This window comes from Metopolophium dirhodum, chromosome 4 (assembly GCF_019925205.1).
Source record: "Metopolophium dirhodum isolate CAU chromosome 4, ASM1992520v1, whole genome shotgun sequence".
NCBI lineage: Eukaryota > Metazoa > Arthropoda > Insecta > Hemiptera > Aphididae > Metopolophium > Metopolophium dirhodum.
In genome coordinates, this window is record NC_083563.1 from 2,908,213 (window position 1) to 2,929,324 (window position 21,112).

Genomic DNA, 21,112 nt, shown 5'->3' on the forward strand with positions numbered 1-21,112 from the left:
TATTATTAAAAAATATGTTTAATGTCTTGGCCAATAGCCCTGGCCTTCTCGGAAACAATGGGCATTCCTTTTGCTGGATTTCGCTTATAATGCGGAACATTCATCCATCGTCCATCCAGTCCGCTACACTCGGACGTAAGAGGTCATTGTTTCATTGACTAATGAATAACATATTATTTTTCGGAAATCTATATATGTATAAATTTATTGTTGGTTGTTATTTTTTTTTTAAATGTGCAGACATTTCTAAAAATGGATATAAAAATTTAATTTTTATTATTATTATACTGCTAGTGTAATATTTTATTTTTATCCGATAAACAATTATAAAATCTCTGTTTTTATACAATTTTAATTAATATTATACAGAAGATACTATTAAATGTATAAATACCAAAAAAATTATATAGGTATAGATAGTTTTATATATAATTAGGAAAATACTAAAATAGTGATAAATAGTACACTTCAAGAGCAAGTAAAATATGTCTACAATTTGTATAAAAAAACTGTCTTGAGAGATTTTGTAAAGAGGGCATGTCGAGTTCAGAGTTGGCTCTCATCGTCATCAAATGCAATAAAATTTGGTCAAATTGGCTCCTTATCGTGCATGATAAAAAAAACGCTAATTCGCTCCGCTAAATATTCCTATAAATATAATAAGTAGTGATTTCGTGTAATCGTGTGTTTGGCAACTCTTCGGCAACATCGCTGTTACTCTCGATGTCGTTATTCATCTTCTTACTTTAGGCAACATCATGAAGGGTAGGACTGGAAAAATAATATCTTACATGGCCACACCAAATTCTATGGTATATATTATATGTTATGGCGTGCCACCGTCCTAATAAAATAATAATTCAATAAGTTATTGGCATTTTAAATTTGTAATATTTTACATAGTGATTACCTCGGTGAATACTCACATTAAAATTAAAATATATCGATAAAATCCAATGACGTTCTCTACATATTATTCTTACCTTATAATAGATCAATTCACTTTAATGCTAAAAATATAAAATAGATGTACTGATCGCAAATTGCTGTGTTTCGTGTGGGTCAAAGTAAAAAACAAACAGCTTATATTTGTAGATTCTCTTAACAATATTTATTGACTCTTATTAGTATAGCATAAACTATAGGCAATAGTCTTATAACTTATAAGTGTAGAAAAACTTCTGTTGAGGTTCTACCATAGTCCACATTAATTAAAACAATAATTATGATGGTTATTATTTGGTGCCAAATTTGTAATTTACATAGATATTAGGTAACTATTATTATTGTTACGTTTATTTTAAATAAACTGCTATTTATTTCTATATAAATATATAATACTTATCGATTGTAGTTATTCTTAATATACTTAGTACATATTATGTGTATAATTTACTATTAGTTGCATAAATAGGACGATAGTATATTATGAATCTTATTGTTATACCTTAATTTTGGTATGTTGCCATAGTTCGGTAGTCGACCTTTTAAAATTGTGTCATGGTGATGATTTTTCTTATCCCGGCGGCCGTAAAAATGTTTGTAAATTTTTAATAAACCAATAGAATCAATATATTTCTGCAATTTCGTATTTTTTTACGAACTCTACATTTGTTGTTTTAAAGCGAGAATTCTAATTTAAAGCTGTAATAATTAAATATTTTGTAGAAATATATGGTAGGTACAATTTAGAGACTTAATACTTATTTCATACTTGGCTATATTACTTTTGAATGTTAATAATTTAAATATATATTGATCGAAATCTTATTAGAAAAGTAAAATATTAAGAGCAAATAATTGGAATCTAATAACTTTTTTAGGACTTACTTACATTTTAGGGTAGACATTTAATTTTTCAAGTACCTTACCAAAAATAAATTGTTCAAATGTTGGTATTCATAAATTATAAATATTATATTAATTGCAGACTATAACACATACAAAAAAATCCTTGGTGTGGTAAGGAAATGAAGAAATAATTGAAATTGAAAAAATTCCTACTATTGGGGTTTTCACTAAAAGTTAATAAATACGTTTTTACTAATGGACACTTTTACTTATTAATTTATCTATACATGGTACCTCCTATTCGAAAATAATTATAATATCAATCTTTGACGTCTGAGATCTAATAGCCTCAGGTTGGGCCTTAAGGTTAATAGGGTTGATACGGCAAGGTTGGAACGGTTGTAAACACGGTGTATGTGTGGCAAGGTTTTTACGCGCTACGAACCCGGGTGGTCACCCATCCGCCAGTGGCAGCGGCCGATACTTATTGTCAGTCACGTTGCGAGACTATGATATAGCAGCCATCGCGCCGCGCGAAGCCACTAATTATAATTATAATTATATTTTTGGTTAGTTCTATTTAAATATGGTATAAGTTATATCGCCTGCAGTAGGAGGTATATAATATGTAGGTACGACTTATACCGTACGAGTATAATAATATAGTATATAAGTATATTATACATATAAGACAGTTGATTAATACATCTACTACCTACATTATATACCATTGATTATATTATGTTATACTACAATGTTACGGATCATATTTTATTTTAATATTACATTCATTTGATTTGATGTGATTTGATTTATTATTTTGTTGGTGTTTTCTTTCTATATCCTACGTACCTATATCATATATTTATTTGCCCGAGCGCCCACTCTGAGTAGCCAAACGGGATATATTGAAATGAAATACCTATTTTCATAACACTCCTTGTAGACTAGTCCTGAATATTACTTAAAATTGAAGAACTATTTAAACCAGCTAAACTAATAAATTCCAAAATTTTTAATCTACCTTCTTATTTTATGCATTGTATATTTTAAAATTATCATTTGATTTAGTGAGAATGCAAACTATTACGAAAGGGGAACCACTTTAGCACAAAAATCGTACTTGATACATAACTATATATTTAAAAAAATATCCTGTTTTCAAAGCTATCCTTAGATGCTCTATGTTTACCTGTCTAAGTTAGACGTATACGGTATGCGTATGTAATTATACAAACAATTAAAAATAACAATGGTACGCATTAAAAATGAAAACAGGAGATATAATCATTTTATCTATTCAAATAAGACAAACAAATAAAATAAATACGTGAGTGATTAATTATTCTTTTATCACACGTACGGTGTAATCTTCCTTATGAATTAAAATGTATCAATATGATTTCCACATTTCTTTATATATTTTATATTTTTTAAATATTTAAAACGAATCATTGCACTCTCGGTGTTAAACACAAATATTTTGATTTATTTGGTAAATTTATTTGTTTTTGGAAAAATAAAACAAAATATAGCGATAATGGTAATTTTGAATTTCAATTTCGACCATAAAATTGATCTTAAATATATTAGTTAGAGAAGCACATATTATTATTGTATTATAATTATATGTAGTAGATCGATTTGATTAAATGATTTGATTAAATGGGTACTATATAATAGTATATAATAGTATGCATAGGTTTTAAACAAACTACAATAGCCGGAAATCGAAATTTTAACCACATCGTACACGCTACTTTGTACAATAGTTGCATTAAGTTATCAGATACATACTACATCTGATTATACATTTAACTTTTTATGGTTGTATAACATACACAGGGTGAATCATAAAGACATAAACCATGATCACCCCCACATTCCCTTTAATAGGTACCTATTTATTCAAATTCTGGTTTTAGCCTTTTAGGAATTTTTAAGTATATACTTGCGAACCATGTATGCACGATGCAACCACATCTTCTCGGCGACCGCACTATAGTTTTTTTCGTAATCAATTTTTTTTTTTATGCGTAATATATTAATCTCGTATAGTATTGGAATATTCAATGAATGTTTTTTCATTGAAATTTTTAATTTTTCAACTATGAAGTATGAATGTTATCTTTATTAACTTGTTTCTTGTTATAGAGTTTTATCCCCAACACTGAGTGTACCGATATATATTTAGAATTGGATTATATTCTGTATACACACTATATATAATTTAGCTGACTGATATTGTTAATTCGATTGTGTAAAAAAAATCCTCGCACACGCCGTATCTAATCTGCACTTTGTTATAATGTGACGATTTTATATTCCTATCGTAGGTAGTACTGTATAGGTACCTACTATGTATATATTCTACACAGTCTACAAAATATTGCTGTTGCCTCTATAGTCTGTATGTGTCGCTCGATTTAGTAGCGTCAACATGGTTTTTTCCTGTTTGCACTCAAATGTAATTAAAAATTCATGAATAAAAAAATAATTTAATTCAATCGCGACGGCGATTTCGGATTTTTCTCTCTTGTTTTCACCCAATTATACAGTATGATATTTATACAAATATTTGTGTTTTTTTTTCTGTCTTGTAGAGAATTGTGTTCGGCATGGAATTCGCGTGTGGGCTCCCAAAACTCGAACGCACCGGCCCACAGAGTTCAGGCGCTGTTCAACGACCTAGGATTGTATCTGACCTCGGTCCAAGGTAATTCGCTTGCAAAAATATTTGACTTATTTGCGCGCGTCTTTGATGCATTTTATAATTTTTTTCCATTTTCACAGTCGCTGAAATGATGCAGTGCGTAATGAAATGTGCCAATAGAAGTTCGCCGGTATATATGACATTTGGCGAATTTTGCTTGTTGGCTAGAAAACTCAAAAATGGCTTGGATAGAGGGTAAATAACAAGCAAAGAATTTAGCTTAGTTTATTACAGTGTATAATATGATCTATATATGTATCCTAAATATGGTTGTATCGTAATATCGTACAGATACCTACCAACTACCTAGGTATACTGTTTTTGTCTTATAGATTTACTGTCAGGATTATGGTACAATAGAAAAAATAGTTATTTTCAATATTTAGTCGAAAATGTAAATTCACGTATAGATAATCAAAGTCATCACAGTTCAAAGTGTTTAGTTTTAATCTCCTATAGAGCGCACAGTGTTTAACTACTATATATATCACACCAATGTTTATTAATTATTATCTATATAACTATGTGCGTAGTATTGCATAAGCATTTGTTGACATTAAAAAAGAACTATACATTTTATTGGTAAGTGCTTTGAATTATAATATCAATTATAAAAACAAAATAAAATAATATTTTCTATTTTTATAGATAACCATTGCATGTGCCTATAACAAACCATTAGGTTTTTATTATAGGTACTAAATCTAAAGCACTTTACAAAAATATTATAGCTTTAAAATTCTCATAGGTAACTTACTATTAATTTATAATATAATTGTGCATTTAAATTTGTTGATACATGGATTTATTCTAATATAAATAATAACCGAGTTAAATAGATTAATCTGAATGTAAAATATTAAATAACCAAGAATAACGATTATAGTCATTTTGTTGTAATTTTATAATATTAATTCAACTTACCAGCTACCGTATTATTAATAAGTAATAACAATATAAATATAATATAAAATATCCACACTGACAAACCGTCACCGCTCAGAATCGTTTTTTGTACCTATACAATGATATTATATATTTATATCATTGAATTCTAATTTAATACCATCCATTAAACAGTGACCCACTATTGTAACCTTCTGTACAGCAGAACGACATCCACTTACCCATCTTTTTGAAATTTATATTATATATATCCAACAAGTATACTTGTACAAGTATGTTTTACCATTTCATAAGTTTTTAATTTTTGAACGACAATAACATGCATGTTCAATTTCATATTCCAAAACAGAATATTTTTCTGAGAATATTGACGTATAAAAATCGAAATTTCAGCGAGTAGTTAATTAGTTATAAGCGAATATGAAAAATATTCTGCTTTGGAAAATGAAATAAAAATGTATGTTGTCTAGTAACAACTTAAAAAAATTGTCACTATCAGATGTGGTGTTGGAGAAAGATGCAGAGAATAAGCTGGACTGATAGAAGGTCAACTAAAGACCTCCCGAGGACAATATATGAAAAACGAACAATGATAGATATTATAAAGAGAAGGAGATGGCAGATGAGACACGTTGAGACATGGAGATGAATTGCATAGTTTAATAATTGAAGGAATGATAGAAGGAACAAGATCAAGAGGAAGACCTAGGACGAGATATATAAGCCAAATAATGCAGGATGCAGGAGTAACTTCCTACAGGGAGCTCAAGAATATGGCGAATGATAGAGAAAAATGGTGAAGGCGTTTATTGTGAAAAATTTATTAAAAACACTTCGGATTAATAAACAAAAAAATTTTTTTTTAATTTTAATAATATTTTCACTTCATTTTTAATCATTTCAATTTTTAACCACATACAAAAAAAAAGAACAATCCACTTTTAATCATACCCGTAGAATTCATGGACAACAACCTAAGTCTGTCAAAATGAGAGGGAAAATGGATTGATAAAATACAGCATTCTAGGATAATAAAAAAAAAATCGCCCAAACACATATGACAATGTTTTAAAATCACTCGCCCAAACGCATTATACTAAATTGCTCAAACACATAGCATTTTTTGAAAATTCGCCCAAATGCAAACCGCCCCGTAACAACACCTTACCGTATCAACCTTACCAACCACAGCTCATAATCCCCTCGGCCTCAAACAGCTAACGCCATAGTCGCCGCCCGCCGGACTTAGATTGAACTTTAAAAAAATAATTAATAAAAAACGTATAAAGAAAAAAAATTCCTGTATCGTATTTCGTTTTTCGATTGTTATTTTTTGTTTTTAATACATTTTAATTTAACAGGTAAAATCAACTGCGACTCCGTCATGATGATGTTATAATACCAAATTTAAAATTATAATTAAAATATAATAATACATTTTACATTTTACAAGCAATAATTATAATATTGTTCTTACTTACGACTTACCATTTGTCGTACGTTCTAATAATTTGATTTACTCGCGTTTATTTATAATGGTGATATACTCACAAAATAATTCCTTTGTAAAGTTGGACAAATTCCATAAATTAATGTGTCGGTGTATTCTTTTGAAAAGGGGTACAATAACTACATGATATATTGATGTATATAACACTGACATTGTTTTGAATGTTCCTATATCATGATATTGAACCTATATATTATTATATAATATACTAATAAGTACTTTTTATATTCTCAAGCAAATTTACTATATTTGGTCATCTGTTAAAATATATTCTCCGAAGAAACTTCAGTGATGCAGTTATTTTTCATCATTATCTGTTTTACTCCACAGCGACTAAAATATATAATAAATTGTATTATAAATTATTATGTGTGTACGTTAAACTACGCAACCAGCGAAAAACCATGTAAATCATTGTAATTATATGTATTTTAATTTACGACACGTCACGTGTACTTAAAAAGGTTACATCATTTTCTATTCTCGGCAATATGTTTATCCTTAATAATAGATAGTTCTTATAATACACACACGATTTATACCTACATACTATTATTAATAATATTATATACAGCGGCGTGGATGGAACAATATTTGACCCCGAGGTAGGTAATCAGTACCTATTGAAATATCCACACACTGGCCAATATCTACTATAGTGATGTGATTGTAAAATATGGTTTTGGGTGGAGAAGACACCGTACATCGACTTATATCAAAATAATACTCACTTATTTGCTAATGAGAAGTGGCCGACATTTGATGAAGGTTCTACCTAAATATTCTGAATTATCCATAACTATTAACTGCAGACTGTGGTGTTAATATAATAATATAGAACTGATTCAATTTTAGTCACAGCAATTAAAGACGTAATCAACAAACCAGCACTGTTTATAATATTAAAAAGTATACATACATTTTTGTATTGCCCCCGCCACCGAAATTCCTTAGACATGCAATAACTGTCCACTAATAAATAACGCATACAATAATTACTTTTTTGATAATAAATGCACTGGCCACAAATAGAAAATGATGATGTACCTATTTATATTTATTATGAAAAAATGAGTCTGTTAAAGTCATCCCTCTTATGATTCATTCATATTAACTCATGAATGCGGCATTATACAAAAATTCAATCGACACAATTTGTCAACCGTAATATTAGAACCATATAATATCGTTTCTCCACCACTATATTGGTCAAAAATCGTAGGTATGTTAAAGATATGACTGTATTAAACCATGTTTAAGGCAATGGTTATGCCGTATAGGTAATGCAGTGTGCTGTATACCACGCGTACCGCACATTGGCGATCGCCGCTAAAATAATGATGTACTTCCCGTTTTTAACAGTATGTAAACCTTTTTTCTGCAGGATACCGAGATCTGTGCAGTTTTCGCGGCTGTTGGAAAAAGATCAAGAGAAACACATCAGGGGAATTAAAAAAAACTCGAGTAAGCCAAATAAAAAATATATTATAATGTCCGATTATAATAATACGGTGGTAGCCCCCTGCATACTCCTATTCTCGACGCTGTTGCCATTAATCGCCGAATCCTCCTTTAATGTAGGAAGTCCTCACAGCTACGACGTGTTCCTTGGCGGCTCCTGCAATCCGACTACGTGGCGCCAAGATTTGGCCATACCGTACCTGCAAGATGCCGGTGTGTCATTTTACAATCCGGTTGGTATTCATATACAATATTAAACTGTAAATATTATGCGTAGGTAACATGAACGAAAGTTCACGCATTAATGTTTATTATAATTCTTTTCAAAATTTTCAATACCTAATATATAAAACATTACGTGTCAAAACCTTTTTGCAGAAATTAATCAGACAATAATACTCTGTATTTAAACGTAGATTTTCATTTATCCACATATTATTATGTTGTGGTATATTAATGTTTTATTTGTTGCGTTTGAGGTTAGCTTTATAACTCGCACGACTTGTTCCTTTCTAAATATGGCGTCATGTGACGTGTATGATTTAAACGTACCAGTAGCGGTTGTATTTGAAAGTTTTTAGGACAATATTCTATCAAGGTCTGTCCTTGTTGTCTATCACACTCAATACAAAATCGTCGACCAAAGATTAATTTATGATAAGTTCTTGTTTCAAACGTTAAAGAACGTTAATTCATCACGCAGTAACAATGTTTATCACAAAAATATAATTATTATTGTTAAAATGTTACTTGCTTGTGGTCCATTAAATTACGATGTTCAGATAACACGGATACAATTAATTTTTAAACATTTTTAAGATAAAAAATTAATATTTTTAAATTTAAATTTAAAACTAGCAGATAAGGTTTTAACAATTGCTTTTAATTATTTTGAAGCATAGTGAATTTTTTTTATTTATCATTAAAAATATCAACAACAAAGGTACATTTTAACTTTTAACCTTTGTTGCTGTTGATTGGTTGTACCTTTTTATAATTATAAGATGATTACTTGCGTAGGTACTAGGTAGTTACAAATACATTTTTTTTTAAAAGTTAAATTTGATTACAAACCAGTTTTTCTCAAGAAGTCGATCACACTATACCTAACCTAAGCTGCGTCTAAATTAGGGGATGTGATATTGTATTTTCAGAGGTTTTTTGTATATATGTATTTGTAGCATTCTGTTATTACGTCTTTAACTGTTGTTGTATAGTGTATTTGTTGGGTTAGATTAGTCATTAAAAATGCATGTAGGTAATAGGTATATATGTATTTACTATAAGTAAAATGAACGATTAAGTCATGCGTGATGGCGTTTTGCTAAATATATTTAAATTTATATAATATTACCTACATAGTATTATATACTTGAGTATATATAACAATATAACGTGTGCGTACACCTGTCATTGTCATGGAATTTGTGTCTATATAAGGCATAATATTCAAATTTTTTGTAATATTTATAACTTTATAAAATATGTGTCATGCATAAATTATTATTCGATATTAAGTATGTATCATATTATTACATAACACAAGTTAAGGTAAGCGCGTAAATGTATGAAATATTAGGTATAAATCTTTAACTATAATTTGAATGATTTTTCTGGTATATATAAATATAGTCGTATATTTCTGTTATATACGAATATAATCGTCAATAATGGATGGGTTCTTGAGTGGTTCTTCCCTCAAGACAACAGTTCATTTTAACCCTCAAACATGACTTGTACTTACTCGTAGTTGACGAACTACGAGTATTATTATTATAATATCATCTGGACGCATCCAATTTTATTATAGATTAAGTACGCTTTCGTGTATTATAAGATATTTTTACAAATTGTTTTATTATCGAAATCAAATTTAAACATAGTTGTTACTTTTTTATCATATCTGTTTATTTATTGCGTTTCGTGTGATTTACAGCAAGTGGACCATTGGAGCCAAGATCTAATCGAAATCGAACACGCTGCCAAGGAGAGCGCGACGATACTGTTCTACGTGATCGACAGCCAGACCAGGAACGTGGTCAGCGACGTAGAGACGGCTAATTTTGCCGGTAATCACAACAACCTGGTGCTGGTCATCCATCCGCAAGACGCGATTGCCGGGTCGGTGGTCGCCGGCGAGCCCATCTCTTTCCGTGAAGCGGAGGACATACGCGAAGCCCTAACGACGCTCCACAAGATCGCTGCCAACCAGGGGACGCTGGTGTTCGACAACATACCGGAAGCGTTGAACAATGTCATTCAGGTATTTAATATATTAATACAAGAGGACTTAGGGTGGATACATATTTGAAATTATCCCGTTAAGGTATAAACAAATGAGTACGACTACGAGTTGGTTCCCAATTATTGAGTTGGTTCCCGGACTATATACTAATACTATAGTATTTATAATCAATGGTAATACCTAATAAAATATCATAAGAATATTTATATAAGATAACCGCAATTAGTATAATATATGGGAACCAATTCCGTGCTATACCCATAAGTGAATCAGATTTCAGCTTTTAATTAATTTGTTTTCAGTTTATGAGCATTTTCACTAAATGTGTAAAATGATAGCTTGGTCCGAAAATTCTTCCCCTCCCCCCACAATAAATATGTAAGAAGCTGATTCAAAAGTTAAAATTATGTAGAATAGAATATTATATTAAGATTAAGCTTGACACGTTCCAAAATTTAAATCATTAGTTCAACTATGTAAAACAAATACAACGACTACCTCAAATATAAATTATTTTAATATTGCGTTCATTTTTGTTGTTTTATTTATGAATTCAAGATTCTGAAAGACAAAAACCGTCAGAGCAATGATACTGGCGAAGACAATCCTACGTACCGGTGAGAATAAAATATATATGATCTATACAGTATTTGCCACAATATATTACTTACCAAAGCTATATTTTAAAAGTGGAAAGTTACTTTATTTATTTTTGGTAACAAGTGTTAATTAATATTATAAAATACAAACGAATCATTTTAGTCAAACATAACTGCGTGTTGTCGATGGTGGTTATAATACCTACCTATACATCATTATAATGAACTAATTAAAAAAAAAAAAAAATTTGCGAGCTAATTTTAAAAATAGTGATAATTTCTTATAATGTTGCTTACTATGTATAAGCTATTGGCTAGTTTACGTTTTATGAAATTATGACCATTTAATTGATATAAATTGGTGACCTGCAGAGATTTTTGTTAGTGCCAACTGTCAGTAGTTTGCGAGTAAGAGTTAAATATAAAATACGATCAAGTATAACTTTGAACGCTATAGTTTCTTGGTTTATGTTTTTTTTACAAATTCAAACTTGATAAAATCATTAAAATTTACTTAAGATAACCTTTGACTTAGCTTGGTAATTTTTTTAGAAGACTAACTTGAACTAATAACTTGTTGAAAAAAAATTTAGGTATTACAAAGATACTACATTTATTATAATGTAACTTGTCTCATTTCAGAAAGATACGCGATGCATTTAACAAGTTCAACGTTGATGCACCAGGACCAGGGAAGATGAACATTTCCCATGTATGTTGTGGGTAGGACTCGAATAATGATTTACGATTGATGTCGACAAACTTATAGTTATCGGCTGACAGCATGTGTGTGTGTGTTTTTTATTATTATTATTATTCAGGTGACAATGGCTATCCGATTGTTGGCCAATCAGAATCTATCCGAAAACGATGTGCTTAACCTGACATCTGAACACCAAGATACAAAAGGTATACATAACAAAATGTCTTGACATATTTTTTTATATTACAATAAGAAACAGTTTTCGAATTGTCTTGAAAAAAAGTTTGTGAAATCTGTTTTATAAGTATTATATTTTTTTTCTTATCCAAGTTAAGTATTTTTATATCCTATACATGTTAATTTTAGGTATATTTACATTTGAAAAAGTGATAATTTTATTCATTTTAACAAACATAATAATTTTTGAACTGATAAACCTTGATAAAAACCTACGAGTCAGAACAGATGATTTAATTGAATATTAAAAATTGTCTTTAGTAAACCCTTTGAAAATTATTACAGATGTCGGAGGTAACCACCAAGTTTATTTTACGTTCAACCAATTTTACGCTGTTGCATCTAAATTTCTACAGTTACCAGACAAAAACAATCGCAGGAATGGATTTGATATTGGTGAGTTATAACTTATAATAACATCAAACATATTCAGCTTTTTAAATATTAAATGTTAAAAAAAGTCTGTAAAATAACCATTTTTAATAAAAATTTAGGGCACTCATACCGTTTGAATGTAAATAGACCATTATACTTGTCACAAGAGAGTGTTGAAACCACACGGTCTTCAAAGACTACAGATATTTATCTAGCTGGAGAAAGCGGTGATGACATTCGGTGGAGAGAAGACATTGCTATTCCCATGATAAAGTACATTTTTATTAATGTTGTTTGTTTGATAACTAGTGAACCTTTTTTTTATTTGTTGTAGAAAATCTAATTTAACATATTACGCAGCATCCAAAACAGATCTATCAGTATTATTAGATGCACGTACTCTGTTATTTGTAATTCCAAACAATTCAAGATCTTTGGCAACCATGACACTAGTAAATTCCATTATTTAAATTTTATCCAACAATAAATAAATAATAGTATTTACTATTTTGTAATGATATTTGCAGGCAGCATATAGTATAGCTAAAGGCTGTAGAATGGTGTTATGTATACAGAATCTCAGTAAAGATTACTGCACAGTTCGCGGTGAAAAGGTTTACATTTATAATAATAATAAAAACACAGAAATGTTAATACTAATTGTTTTTTTAGTTGACACAAACAGCTATCAACGACTATAATCGCGGACGGATTTACCTAGCGGATTTGGCATCACGAGAACGAGTACCTGTGTTTGAATCAATCAAAGAAGCGGTTGAAATTGCAGTGCAAAAAAGCTTATAGCATAATATATTCTATTCTATAAATTATAATGCATATAGAAAATAATGACCATTTAATTACATAGTTATTTCGAATTACATAAAGTTTAACAGATGTGCACGAGCAAAAATGTTTTTTTATCTATAGATATTATTTTAACTTATAAGTACCATTTTTTGAATTTTTATTTTTTTTAACTAACAGCTAAGGAATCATTTTTAATTTTAATTGTATTGATAGTAGGTTAATAAGATACATAAATAAATTTAAATACTTAATTCAGTTTTTCTGTTTTTCTCCTCCTGATTTTAGAATATATGTAAAATTATATATTATTCCTCCAAATTATCTCCAAGTATTATATTATCATTTTGTAACCATAGATCTTATCCTCATAGACCGGTCCTGCCAAAATTAGTAAAATTATGCTTCATTGTAAGAGATAGAGGGCACAATTTAGTGACTGAATGACCGATGCACGTACACAGTTATACATATATTTTATTATGTGTAGTCATAGACTAAGAAACTCAATTCACAAAAAGCACCTTTTACATGCGTAAGTTAGGCGATTCTGCTCAGATGAATTTTTCCTTAAAAAAGATATGGGATGCCCCCCATTAAAATTCAATAACACCAATTCCACTTCACCAGTGGACTAAATGCCTAGGTATCACTCTGGATAAAAGATTAACCTGGACTAACCACACTAAGCAAAAAAGAAAACAACTCGATTCCGTCTACTTAAACCTAACTTGAGTCTTAAAATCAAATTACTACTATACAAAACAATCATCAGGCCAGTATGGTCATACGGCATCCAAATTTTATACATGTGTGTATTTGAATATTTTTTATGTGTAACCTACATTTTATAAACAAAAAAATGTCATTATTTTTCAAATGCAAAAATGTTTGAATATTGGTCCATAAAACTAAAATCTAATAATGAATAATATTATTTTCACTATTGCTTAAGTATTAAAAAGAAAAAAGGCGGGTAAGTGGATGTCGCTCTGCTATATAGTAGGTTACAAGTGGGTCACTGTAATGGATGGTGTTAAATTTGAATTCAATGATAAAATATCATTGTATAAGAAAAACAATTCTGAACGAAAACGGTCAGTCAGCCTATGATATTACCAAGTATATTTGATGATATTATTGTGAATAGAGTAATTTATATATAACCTATTTACGTGGAGCCTTGTTTTAAATTTTCAATCCTTAGCTATAAAAGTTAAACATTTTATAAATTTTTAACTACAAAATAATTATTAAATTATAAATTTGATAAATTTTGTCAAAATTTGAATTTTAAATGCTTATAAAAAAAATTGTGCCTATGTATTTTTAATATTTTTTAACTGATATTGTAACAATATATCAGGAGCCTTGCATTAAATTTTCACGCTTTTTTACACAACAAATAAAATTTTATTGATATTTATAAAAAAAAAAAACTAAAAAGATTTTAAACCGACGATGTCCGTAAACAGCTCAAAAAGTCAAAATTGTATGGTGTATAGAAAATGAAAGTATAAACATTCAGTAAAATTTTCATGTATCCACTAGTTATTCTTTTTTGAATAACAACAAAATAGCAAAATCGTTACATGAGAAATCAAGTGAATATCAAATGTTGTAAAAATATGAATTTCTATCGCTCATAAAAATTTAATTTGACTTTCTTGTAGACATTTTTTTTTTGATAAAGGTAGACAAACTTATGGATAATCTTGTATTACATTTTCAAATTTAAAAAGAAAAATTTTTATGAATTCTCAACACAAAATAATTTGCTAATTTTTGTGATTTTTCCGTATTTTGACAAGATTTGAACTTTAAATGCTTATAAATAAAAACTGCGAGTAAAGATAGTAATAAGTAATTTTTTCGTCTGCTTTTGAAACAATAACCTAGGAGCCTTCTATTAAGTTTTCAAGCTTTTTTAACCAACAAATTAAATTTTATTGATATTTATAGAAAAAAAAACCAAAAAATGGAAACTGAAAATGTCCGTAAACAGCTCAAAATATTTGAAAAATGTTATGGTGTATAGAAAATGCCAATATAAACATTCAGTCAAAATTTCATTTACCTACGGTCATTTATTTCAGAGTTACACCAAAAACCAAAACCGATTTTCTCGAAAAAAAGATTTTGCGTAAAAAATCCAGTTTTTCCTTAATTTTTCAGCGTTCTTCACGTCGCTTTTGAAAATTACTGGGAAATTTTTACTTTTGACCCCTTAAAGTACCAACTAGATTCACTTTCCTATCAGAAAAGTTATTGTTGAAGAAAATCCATGCACTTTCACTTTCCTAAAAGGCATAGGCGGATATTTGGTCACATCGTTGGGGGGGCATAACATTTTTGTCTTATCCATTAGCGTAAACATACATTTTTAAACTCTTCAACCTACTAACTGGTGGCTACTCAGACACTCAGTACTCCTACTTTATTCTAGCAGAGGCACCAAGTATATATATAAGGTATATTAAAATAAACAATTTATTTTAACATCTAGTGGGGTTTGTTACATTCAAGGGGGGCTTAAGCCCCCCCCCCCCAATATCCACCTATGCTAAAAGGTGATGACAGACAACTAAAAAAAAAAATAAAAAACAAAAAAAAACACACATCATTGTAAATTCAATACATTTATCGCTTCGCTCAGAATCTAAAATACAATTTTAAATACAGCACACAGAAATATAATACCCTATAATTCTTCCCTAACTATATACATACACAATTACAAACACTTAAATGTTTTTTCTTTATTTAAAATATATAAAGTATACATATTAAAATGATTAAAATTGTTTTTACATCTTTAGTTTATGGTATTAATGTATTAAACAATTAAAAATCACAATCAACATTGAGTATTTTGAGTGGAATGATTATAAATAAATTATTATTTAAGTAAATTAAAATGTAGGTATATAAAACAATAACTTATGATGCTTGGTAATCCTAGTTTATTAAGAAAACCATTTTTTTTTTATTACTAAATTTCATTAATAATTGGATGATGTTTATCTTTGTGAGCACACAAATTTTTGATTCTCGTGAAATTTTTTTCGCACATATCACATTTAAATTTCTTTATGCTAGGATACAGTGCACAACAACTGCTCAAATGTTCTTTAAGATGTGACTTTTTTTTAAATAGTTTCGAGCAGTGAGTGCAGCTCAACTTTGCTTCTTCGTGTGTTTTTCTATGTACCATGAACAAATCTCGGTTTTTAAATCGTGCACCACAATTATCACAAATACAATTTTGTGGTTCATGGATAGATTTGTGATACCTAAAAATATTAAATATGAACAAAAACAAATTAATAATTAAAAAAAGTTTATTATGAGCATTAATCATACTTTATATTTGATGGCTGGCTTGTAGAGTAATTACATTGATCACAACGGAACCAAACTAACTTTTGATGAACAAGTCGATTGTGTCTACGCAATGATGATACCGTTGAAAACTCCTTTTTACACTCCTGGCAATGGTGCTCTTTGACTTTTGAATGAGTATTTTCATGAATTTTTAAATTGTACATTGACTGAGCTTTAAAATCACATATCTGACAAGGGTATAAACCAATATGAACATTCAAATGTATATCAAGAGTCTTTTGTTGAGTAAACTTCTTCTGACATATTTGACAAACAAAGGATTTTTCTCTATGAACATTCTCATGTATCTCTAGACGTTCTTCAGACAAAAACAGCTTTCCACACTTTTTGCAACTATAGTTCTTGGTCATGTCAATGTGCACACTTGAGTCGTGTACAATGAGATCGTTGAATTTCGAAAATGTTTCTGAACATACATTACAGGAATACGTTTTACGCTGATATCGATTATATTTAGTCATTGATATTGATATTCCATTCTTTAAAATAGGTTTTTCATTTTCCTTTTGTATTTTTTTCATAGAAATAGCTTTGGGATTCCACCACTTGGCTTGGGTGTATGTAAAATTAGAGTCTTTTTTGCTTAATACACTCAAGGCTATATCCAAACATTCTTTACCAGATATGGTATCATTAGTTAAATCTTCGGGTGGCTGTACTTTTTTCATATATTTTGGAACAGGTGAAACTGTAGATATAAGATCACTTTCATTCCATGGTTGTGATAAACCATTCCATAAGGAATCACTTTCAAAAAAACTGATACTCAAGTCCGACATTTGAGATGGTGTGAATCCCATTGGTACTAAGTTTGTTATGTCAGAATTGAACTAAAAACAAGTATAAATCTATTAACAATGGTGTACATAAGTGCAGTTATTTTTTTAAGGGTGGCTAAAGTTATTTAGGTTACACAACTCTTAGTAAGTACTATTTCTGGTGAGCATACACAGAATTGACTGCAAGCTTAAAATAATTTCAAATCATTAATTATGATATTCTATAAAATATTAATAGGTAGTATTTCGTATTTAGTAAACGCTACAGGGAGCATTAAATATTAATAATTTTAAATATGTAATACCTATTAGCATGGGCGTAGAATGTGGGATGGTGTCTATGGGGGCTATACTATATATAGCCCCCCGGAACTTTTTTTAACCCTTCATCCCGTACATTTTTAGAATACCTATATGTTGTGTACCCTAACATAATAGGCTACAGCCCCTCTATATAAATTCATCACCCTATGCCTATTCGACATTCAAGTAATTTTTCTAAGCAATAATCTTATGTAGTTTGTTATAAAGTATACCCAAGGGATCACTTAACTTTAGATAATCCTTTAAATTAAGAAATTGCTAAAATTGTTAATTTAAATATAATATTACCACTAGGTCAGACTCGTTCTTATCCTGTCTGTATTGCTGTAAGAATGCATTGGTATTATCACAGAGCAATTTGAATTTTCCCCAAGAATCCAAACTCAATATGCAACTAGTACATATATTGGTCGGTTCATCAGTATTTAATAACACCTGAGAATATAATTAAAAATTAAAAAATATACCTAGTTGTAATACCTACCAAGTTTGTAATTTAACTAATATTTACCTCGATTTGCACACAATTTCTTATAGTCTCTTCAAGAACTGGTTCTTCAAATATTGATACCATTTTACTAAGTCCATCATCTTCGCGAAGACATAATCGACAGACTTTTTCAAAATCAATTATTAGTGGAGCCATATTTAAATATTCTTTATTGTATTCAAAACATATATAACACAATATTATTTATATTATAGATATAAATAGGTCTGTGCACATAATTGGAAATATATAAAATTTATTAAACATTGGGTTACTGCCATACTGTATTAATGCCTATAAAAAAAATAGTGTTTATACTTGAATAAGTAAAAATATACATAGGTACTAAATTAAAATGAACAATAATATTTATTAAAAAAGGTTGTACATTTACAACTCGTGTTTAAGTATTTTATGGTACTATAATGTAAGAGAACTTAATTGAGTTAAACATAAATAAACAAATTAATAAATTACAAGCAAAATACAAATGAGTATTTTTTAAATGATAATATTATTAATTTGATAACATATTATCAAATTACCATTCACGAATCAACTATCAAGGTTTATAGATAATTATTAATTATATTAAAAATAATATATTACACCTGCTTACGGCTCACATCAGATCAATGAGCTGTTATTATTATTTACTAATTTATCATATTTGGTACTTACATACGTTTATTACGTATATAATATTATCTATTTTATTGAAGAAATATGAACTGTTATGTACTTGTAGCCGCAGTCGTCGAAATACAAACATGAAGTAAATGGTTCTACGACAATAATTGCCTTGTTTACAAAGCAAAAATTCAAATAGATTAATAAAAGCTACCGATAGAAATACTCTGAAATAGTTTATAGGAAAACGGTGTGTTTTATTTGTTGCGATGTTTCGAGAATTATTAATGTTTATCTAATACGGGTATTCTATGAAGTGATAATACCACAGAATACGAAGGGAAATTTAGTTACGCGCGGCGGTGAATCCCGGGAAAAAAACCAAGCTTTTCTGCTTTATACGACAAATTTACTGTGCAGTTGCCAGTCTGTTATAGTAATCAAGTGTATAAGGTCTTAAATACAATTATAAAACAAAATTCAAATATCGGTTTCCGTAGTGTAGTGGTTATCACGTGTGCTTCACACGCACAAGGTCCCCGGTTCGATCCCGGGCGGAAACAATTTAAATTTTTGCTTTTTAATAAATAGTATTTTTCATGTACTATGATTATTTGTAATTTCAAATTTGAGATAACTATTATAAAAACATAGCACGCTGCTTAATATTTTTCCTTTACTAGAAAAATCTATGATTCACAAATATGATTTTGTTAATATAATGTAATACGAAAAATTATGTATTACACACGAAAAATCGGTCAGAAACAATAATATCGTGTATCCAACCCAAAAACATATGTTTTAATATATATTTATGTAACAACGAGTTTTTTAATCCTCCTTTTATAAATTGTTATAATACCTAAGTCCTAGGGTTAGATTAGACCCGGGTTTATTCATCAATATTCTATATACGTCAGACAATCGAAAAAAGTTACACTTCTGGTGAAAAATTGGATCTAAATGATATTTTAAAGAGGAGTTTGGCCGTTCATGGGTTAAAAGTAAAAAAGGTGCTAGTTCTGGCCGTTACAGGAAGACAGGAAGTGATGTGTATACAATATTTTTAAAAGAAAATTTATATTTATATAAATCCTTGTTGCAGAGCTGTCTTAAAATTCAAATTATTGAAGTGAACTTCTTTACAGAGGGTATTCACGGAAAATGTATGAAACTGCCAACTGGGAGCATATTTTTTGTAGTCAGGAAACCATTAGGGTTGCCTGTATGGCTGTATTTAAGTTTTTAACTAATATACTGGTACAACGTTAGCTGGACAGCTTTAAAACCGTGTTAGAGAGTGGTGAATAGTAAAACGGCATTATAACGGCTCATAATTTTTTTTTTTTTGTAAGCCAATTTTATTAAGTATTATTTATTAATTTCAACAGCTATTACTAACAGGTTCCGCTGTCCGTTTCGTCCGTCCGTCTGTCACCAGGCGGCAGGTTGTATCTCATGACTCATGAAGTATCAACCATGAGAGTTAGACCACAGAATAGATTAATTTCATATATTCTGTGGTTAGACAGTTGAAATTTTCACAGATGATGTATTTCTGTTGCCGCTATATTAACAACAAATACTAAAAATCCTAGAATATATAATATAAGCAGTGTTGCCAACATGTTTATAGATAATGGTACGGAACCCTTCGTGCTCGAGTCCGACTCGCACTTTGCGGTTTTTTTTAATAAAACCATCTTTATAGTGTATTTTTTTGAATTTTTAGTGCACGATTTAAATTCATAATTTGCTTGTTTTTACTTTTTAGTGTATAGATGATGCATTTTTTTTTTTTTTATTTATTTAAAAGCTGCTAGTATAGACTATGATAGCTTAACAATTACATAGTAAAAACAATATAAAATTGAGATTAACAAAAAACTAAGTACTTATATATACTATATAATAAAGCCAGCCTCCTGTATAAAGGCAATTATTGCTTTGATAGCTGTTTCAGAATTAGAGTTTAAGATGGAAAAAAGATTGATGGGAATATTAAGAGACATAAGAGTGTTGAAAAGAATTAGTCTTTTAAGTCGGAGAGCAGGGCAGTTAAATAAAATATGAGGAAGGTCACATATATACTCATTAGGATGAAGTGAGCAAAGTGTAATAGATGATGCATATT

General features: G+C 29.3%; 2 protein-coding genes and 1 non-coding gene across 9 annotated transcripts in view; 2 read left to right on the forward strand and 1 right to left on the reverse strand.

Moving 5' to 3' along the window:
• The window catches only part of LOC132942312 (uncharacterized), a 35,958-nt gene extending 22,357 nt beyond the window's left edge, over positions 1-13,601 (forward strand). For 5 of the 6 annotated variants that reach the window (XM_061010614.1, XM_061010613.1, XM_061010611.1 and 2 more), the window contains 13 exons: positions 4,395-4,507; positions 4,585-4,699; positions 8,305-8,384; positions 8,502-8,614; positions 10,318-10,644; positions 11,185-11,243; positions 11,868-11,937; positions 12,047-12,134; positions 12,451-12,561; positions 12,660-12,813; positions 12,875-12,992; positions 13,068-13,154; positions 13,213-13,601. In XM_061010614.1, the coding sequence (XP_060866597.1) occupies positions 4,395-4,507; positions 4,585-4,699; positions 8,305-8,384; positions 8,502-8,614; positions 10,318-10,644; positions 11,185-11,243; positions 11,868-11,937; positions 12,047-12,134; positions 12,451-12,561; positions 12,660-12,813; positions 12,875-12,992; positions 13,068-13,154; positions 13,213-13,344 (1,567 nt within the window). In that variant the 3' untranslated portion in view covers positions 13,345-13,601. The remainder of the gene's footprint in view (positions 1-4,394; positions 4,508-4,584; positions 4,700-8,304; positions 8,385-8,501; positions 8,615-10,317; positions 10,645-11,184; positions 11,244-11,867; positions 11,938-12,046; positions 12,135-12,450; positions 12,562-12,659; positions 12,814-12,874; positions 12,993-13,067; positions 13,155-13,212) is intronic. The other variant, XM_061010615.1, reaches the window with a different exon arrangement.
• A 2,369-nt stretch (positions 13,602-15,970) lies between these two features.
• LOC132942314 (zinc finger protein 271-like) lies at positions 15,971-19,044 on the reverse strand. Of its 2 annotated transcripts, XM_061010619.1 has the most exons (5): positions 19,027-19,044; positions 18,367-18,639; positions 18,144-18,290; positions 16,711-17,582; positions 15,971-16,640 (listed from the first exon to the last, which is right to left on the reverse strand). In XM_061010619.1, exons 2-5 carry the CDS (start codon positions 18,499-18,501, stop codon positions 16,340-16,342), a joined length of 1,455 nt encoding a protein of 484 aa, XP_060866602.1. In that variant the 5' UTR covers positions 18,502-18,639; positions 19,027-19,044; the 3' UTR covers positions 15,971-16,339. The 2 variants fall into 2 exon arrangements, with proteins under 2 accessions (XP_060866602.1, XP_060866601.1); XM_061010618.1 differs by lacking the exon at positions 19,027-19,044 and having other exon boundaries at positions 18,367-18,904.
• A 421-nt stretch (positions 19,045-19,465) lies between these two features.
• Positions 19,466-19,538, forward strand: Trnav-cac (transfer RNA valine (anticodon CAC)). Its single transcript has one exon. It is a non-coding gene; the product is annotated as a tRNA-Val (tRNA).
• The last annotated feature ends 1,574 nt before the right edge of the window (positions 19,539-21,112 follow it).

Excerpts from the sequence above, each read along its gene's own strand:
- LOC132942314 (XM_061010619.1), bottom strand. The coding sequence starts at position 18,501 with ATGGCTCCACTAATAATTGATTTTGAAAAAGTCTGTCGATTATGTCTT. Across the intron at positions 18,291-18,366 it reads GAAATTGTGTGCAAATCGAG|GTGTTATTAAATACTGATGA; the intron begins GTAAATATTAGT and ends TTATATTCTCAG. Across the intron at positions 16,641-16,710 it reads AGCCAGCCATCAAATATAAA|GTATCACAAATCTATCCATG; the intron begins GTATGATTAATG and ends TAATATTTTTAG.